General features: G+C 42.7%; 1 protein-coding gene across 1 annotated transcript in view; it reads right to left on the bottom strand.

The window, feature by feature from the left end:
- Positions 1–4,948, bottom strand: part of LOC130251880 (uncharacterized) — a 58,148-nt gene extending 53,200 nt beyond the window's left edge. The window contains exons 1-2 of the mRNA XM_056488890.1: positions 4,867–4,948; positions 1,556–1,655 (exon numbers count right to left, since the gene is read on the bottom strand). Coding sequence (XP_056344865.1) covers positions 1,556–1,655; positions 4,867–4,894 — 128 coding nt within the window. The 5' untranslated portion in view covers positions 4,895–4,948. The remainder of the gene's footprint in view (positions 1–1,555; positions 1,656–4,866) is intronic.
- Between the last annotated feature and the right edge of the window lie 1,052 nt (positions 4,949–6,000).

The raw sequence follows: 6,000 nt of genomic DNA on the forward strand, positions 1-6,000 counted from the left end.
CCTCCAATTTGGCTCTCCAGGAAAAAAATATTAAAAACCAAACCGTTGCAACATGCGTTAAAATGGCAAAAATCAACCCAAAAATCAACCCAAAAATCAAATATTTTCTGTGTGTTTTCCTTCTAAATTTGGGGTTATCCAATTTTCAAGGACAGCTCCTGATTGATGTTTAATTCCTGATTATTATAGTGTTTAATTCCTGATGATCATCATTTGATCCTGATTCATTTGTGTGTTTAATTCTTACACACCCAGCCTGTAGCTGAGTTCATTTCCCAGGCAATTCCTGGCAGGAATTTCCAGGAAAAAAGTTTAGAATTATGTCAATAAAGTGGGAAAAGTGGGGAAAATTCAGGTTTTTTTGCTCCACATAAAAAAAGAAAGAAGAAATTTCTGTGAACAATAAATTCAACTTTTCTTACTACACATAAATAAAGAAAAAGGAAATTCCTGTAAACAACAAATTTAGGTTTTCTTACTCCACATAAATAAAGGAGGAAGAAATTTCTGCAAAACAACAAATTCATGTTTTCTTGCATCACATAAATAAAGAAGGAAGATATTTCTGTGAACAATAAATTCAGATTTTCTAGCTTGACATAAAAGGGGAGGAAATTCCTGTAAACAACAAATTCAGGTTTTCTTGCTCCACATAAAAAAAGGAGGAAAAAATTCCTGCAAACCACAAATTCAGCTTTTTTTACTCCATATAAATAAAGGAGGAAGAAATTTCTGTAAACAATAAATTCAGATTTTTTCACTCCACATAAAGGGGGAAGAAATTTCTGCGAACAACAAATTTAGGTTTTCTTGCTCCATATAAAAAAAAAAGGAAGAAATTTCTGTGAACAATAAATTCAGCTTTTCTTACTTCACATAAATAAAGGAGGAAGAAATTTCTGTGAACAATAAATTCAGGTTTCTTCACTCCACATAAAGGGGGAAGAAATTTCTGCAAAGAAAAGATTCAAGTTTTCTTGCACCATATAAACAAAAAAGGAAGAAATTTCTGTGAACAACAAATTCAGGATTTCTTGCTCCACATAAATAAAGGAGGAAGAAATTTCTGTGAACAATAAATTCAGGTTTCTTCACTCCACATAAAGGGGGAAGAAATTTCTGCAAACAAAAAATTCAATTTTTCTTGCACCATATAAACAAATAAGGAAGAAATTTCTGTGAACAACAAATTCAGGATTTCTTGCTCCATATAAATAAAGGAGGAAGAAATTTCTGCAAACAACAAATTCAGTTTTTTTAACAAATATGAAAAAAAGAAAAGTTTCTGTCAATAAATTTGGGTGTGACCCATTGCTAAAAAAATCTGATTTAACATTATTTCTGTATTAATGGTTCCTTTCCCTGATGGATTTGGGACTACTGAGGGATGGACACAGGTGGAGGAAAAAAAAAAAGCAATGAGATTTTCTTGGAGTTTTTCAGCAATCCCATCCATTTGAGACTCTGTAGGAAATCAGCTCAGAATTGATTGATCCTGGTGCCTTTGTTAGCAGGAAATGAGAGGGAAATGGAAGGTGAGAGGCCAGGAACTGACTTGTTGATGTCCACATCTCTGCCCTGCTCGTGAGCCTCCAGCAGCTGCTTTATGATGTCAGCAATGGTCATCACCATCAGCTCGGCCTGGCTGAGCTCCCCTGCAGAAACAGGGGGAAAAATGGGGGAAAACAGGGGAAAATGGGGGGGAAAACAGGGGGAAAATGGGGGGGAAATCAGGGAAAAAACAGGGGGGAGGATGGGGAAAAATGAGGAAAATACAGGGGAAAGCAGGTGGGAAAATGGGAATAAACGGGAAAACAAGATAAAAACAGGGAGGAAAATGGGGAAAATGGGGGGAAAATGATGGGGGGGAAAGGAGGAAAACCAGGGAAAAAACAAGGCAGAGGATGGGGAAAATTGAGAAAAATACAGGGGAAAACAGGTGGGAAAATGGGAAAAAAGATGGGAAAACAGGAGAAAAACAGAGGGGAAAATAGGGAAAAATGGGGGGAAACAGGGGAAATACAGGGGAAGACCAGGGAAAAAATGGGGGGAAAATGGGGGGAAAATCAGGGAAAAAAATGGGGGGAAATAGGGGGAAAATGGGGGGAAAACCAGGGGAAAAATGGAGGGGAGGATGGGGAAAAATGAGACAAATACAGGAGAAAAACAGGTGGAAAAATGGGGAAAAACCGGTGGAAAAATGGGGAAAAACCAGAAAAAAAACCAGGAGAAAACAGTAGAAAAACAGGGAGGAAAATGGGGGGAAAACAGGGGAAAATAGGGAGGAAATGGGGGGAAAATGGGGGGGAAACCAGGGAAAAAACAGGGGGAGGGTGGGGAAAAATGAGAAAAATACAGGGGAAAACAGGTGGGAAAATGGGGAAAAACATGGGAAAACAGGAGAAAAACAGAGGGGAAAATAGGGAAAAATATGGGGGAAAACAGGGGAAATACAGGGGGAAACCAGGGAAAAATGGGGGGAGGGGGGGGAAATGGGGGAGAAAAATGGGAGAAATGGGGAAAAAAATGGGGGGAAATAGGGGGAAAATGGGGAAAACCAGGGAAAAAATGGAGGGGAGGATAGGGAAAAAGGAGAAAAATACAGGGGAAAACAGGTGGAAAAATGGGGAAAAACCAGAAAAAAACCAGGATAAAACAGTAGAAAAACAGGGGGGAAAATGGGGGGAAAACAGGGGGAAAATAGGGAGGAAATGGGCGGGAAACCAGGGAAAAAAACAGGGGGAGGGTGGGGAAAAATGAGGAAAATACAGGGGAAAACAGGTGGAAAAATGGGGAAAAACGGGAAAACAAGATAAAAACAGGGGGGGAAATGGGGAAAATGGGGGGAAAATAGGGAGGAAAATTGGGGGAAAATCAGGGAAAAAACAAGGCAGAGGATGGGGAAAATTGAGAAAAATACAGGGGAAAACAGGTGGGAAAATGGGAAAAAACATGGGAAAACAGGAGAAAAACAGAGGGGAAAATAGGGAAAAATGGGGGGAAAACAGGGGAAAACCAGGGAAAAAATGGGGGGGGAAATGGGGAGAAAAATGGGGGAAACGGGAAAAAATGGGAGGAAACAGGGGGGAAGTGGGAAAAAACAGGGGGGAGGATGGGGAAAAAATGGGTGGAAGGGTGGGGGGAAATGAGAAAAATACAGGGGAAAACAGGTGGGAAAATGGGAAAAAACAGGGGAAAACAAGAGAAAAACAGGGGGGGAAATGGTGAAAAATGGGGGGGAAAACAGGGGAAAACCAGGGAAGAAATGGGGGAGAAAAATGGGGGAAACAGGGAAAAAATGGGGGAAAATAGGGGGAAAATGGGAAAAACAGGAGGAAAACCATGGAAAAAAAATGGGGGAGGACAGGGAAAAATGAGAAAAATACATGGGAAGACAGGTGGAAAAATGGGGAAAAAAACAGAGAAAAAACAGGGGAAAACATGAAAAAAACGGGGCGGGGGGGGTGGGAAATGGGGGAAACGAGAATAAAAGGGGAAAAATGGGGAAAAAACGGGAAAAATAGGGGGAAATGGGGGGGAAACAGGGAAAAATCGGGGGGAAACAGGGGGAAAATGGGAAAAAACACAGGGGGAAAAACAGGGAAAAAACAAGGCAGAAGATGAGAAAAAAATGAGAAAAATACAGGGAAAAACAGGTGGCGGAAAAAACAGAAAAAACAGGGGAAAACGGGGAAAAGAAGGAGAAAAATGGGAGGGGAATGGGGGAAAATGGGAAAAAGCAGGGGGGGAAACAGGAGAGAAACGGGGGAAAACAAGGGAAAAATGGGGGGGGGAAGGGGAAAACAATAGGGGGAAAACAGGAAAAATGGGGATAATAACAGCAGAAAACAGGGAAAGAAACAAGGAAAAACAGAGGGAGAAATGGGGGGAAACAGGAAAAACAGGAGGGAAACAGGGAAAAAACAGGGAGAAAAACGGGGGAAAATATAGGGAAGAAAACAGAGAAAATTGAGGAAAAAATGGGAAAAACGGGGGGAAACGGTACAAAAGAGGGAAAAGATGGGAAATGGGGAAAACGGGAAGAACGGGGGGAAACGGGGAAAAATCGGGGGAAAACGGGGAAAAATCGGGGGAAAACGGGAAAAAACGGGGAGAAAACGGGGGAAAAACGGGGAAAAAACGGGGGAAAACGGGTAAGAAACGGGGAAAAAACGGGGAAAAAACGGGGGAAAACGGGGGAAAAACGGGGGAAAACGGGGAAAAAACGGGGAAAAACGGGGAAAAAACGGGGAAAAAACGGGGAAAAAACGGGGAAAAAACGGGGGAAAACGGGGAAAAAACGGGGAAAAAACGAGGAAAAATCGGGGAAAAAACGGGGAAAAAAACGAGGAAAAAACGGGGAAAAAACGGGGAAAAACGGAAAAATGGGGGGAAACGGAAAGATGGGGGGAAATGGGGGGGGAAACCGGAAACGGGAGAAAAAGGGGGAAAACCAGGAGAAAACGGGGAAAACAAGGGAAGAAAACCGGAAAAAAACGGGGGAAACGGGGGGGGGGGGGGGGGGGGGGGAAACCAGGGGGAAAAAACGGGAAAAAAGGGGAAAAACAGGTGAGAGTCAGAGATTTTCCCTGACAAGGGATGCCACCCATGTCCCCACCAATCCAGGGGGATTTTAAATCCCTTTAAGGGAAGAAATTCCTGTAATGTCCAAGCTGAGGCTGCCCTGGCGCAACGTGAGGCTCTTTTCCCTCAGGCTGCCCCGGTACCCTGAGGCCACAAGGCTCCCCCTGAGCCTCCTTTTCTCCAGGCTGAGCCCCCCCGGCTCCCTCAGCCGCCCGTGCCCCAGCTCCATTCCCTCCCCCGGACACGTTCCAGCCCCTCAAGTCCCATTTTTGTTGTTTTTACCTTTTCCATTTTTCCTTTTTTGCTTCATCCCGGCGGATCCCGCGGCCTGTTGCCGTAAAGCAACGCCGCCGCGCTGCCGTAAAGCAACGCCGCGCCGCGCCGTCGCGAAAGCGCCGTAAAACGTAGTGCCGTTTCTCCACCAACCACCCGGAGGCGCCGCGACCCCACGGGAATTTTTTGGGAAAAATCCTGGGATTTGGGGGTTTCTGGGGAGTTTGGGAGTGTTATAAATGAGAAACAAAAGTCTCGATATTTAGCAAAATTTCGATTGGTTTATTTTCTATAGACAGAGCAAGCAGCTGTGGGGAAAAACAGCCTGAACTTGATTTGCAGCTCCCTTTTTATAGAATGGTTTTCCTTGTGGGAATCAATAATTGTTATTGTTTTGTTGTCATAATTCTGCCAGGTAAGCAGTGGTGGTCAAAGAAACTTCCAAACTTCCGTGGGACAGCTCCTGGGACAATTGGTCATGGAACCATCTGGTCTTGATAGATAAAACACAGAAGAAGTGGGAAGTCTGATCTTTAGTAGGTAGTTTGTGATTGATCACACAAAGGCAGGAAATCTGATTCTGCAAAAAAAAAAAAACCTTTCAGACTATGGAAAAACTTTTTATTTATCTTTTACAAATTGGTATACACAATATTCATAACAGAGTGGGTTTAATCATATATTTCCCTTTATCTAGGTCCATGTTCTTTTCTTATTTTGAGTATTCTGGTTTATACAAACTCCAAAACTTCTATGATTAGCACGAATCATTTGTCAATTATCACAGGGGATATCAATTATCTGCCTGTGTGGTCCCCGCTGAGATGGTGTTTGTGGAAAGTTGTGGTGTCAGGTGAATGCAGAGTCGCCTGGATCAAGGAATCTATAAGGGAATCTATAAGGGAATCAATCATGGAATCAATCATGGAATCAATCATGGAATCAATTAAGGAATCAATCAAGGAATCAATTAAGGAATCAATCAAGGAATCATGGAATTAGGGAATTGTAGAATCACTGAATCAAAGTGTCAGAGAGTCACAGAATCTCAGAAGTGCAGAATGATGGAATTGTGGAATCACAGGATTGCAGAATCTCAGCATCACAGAGTGAGAATCACAAAATTGTGGAATCATAGACTCC

This window comes from Oenanthe melanoleuca, chromosome 3, assembly GCF_029582105.1.
Source record: "Oenanthe melanoleuca isolate GR-GAL-2019-014 chromosome 3, OMel1.0, whole genome shotgun sequence".
Taxonomy (NCBI): Eukaryota; Metazoa; Chordata; class Aves; order Passeriformes; family Muscicapidae; genus Oenanthe; species Oenanthe melanoleuca.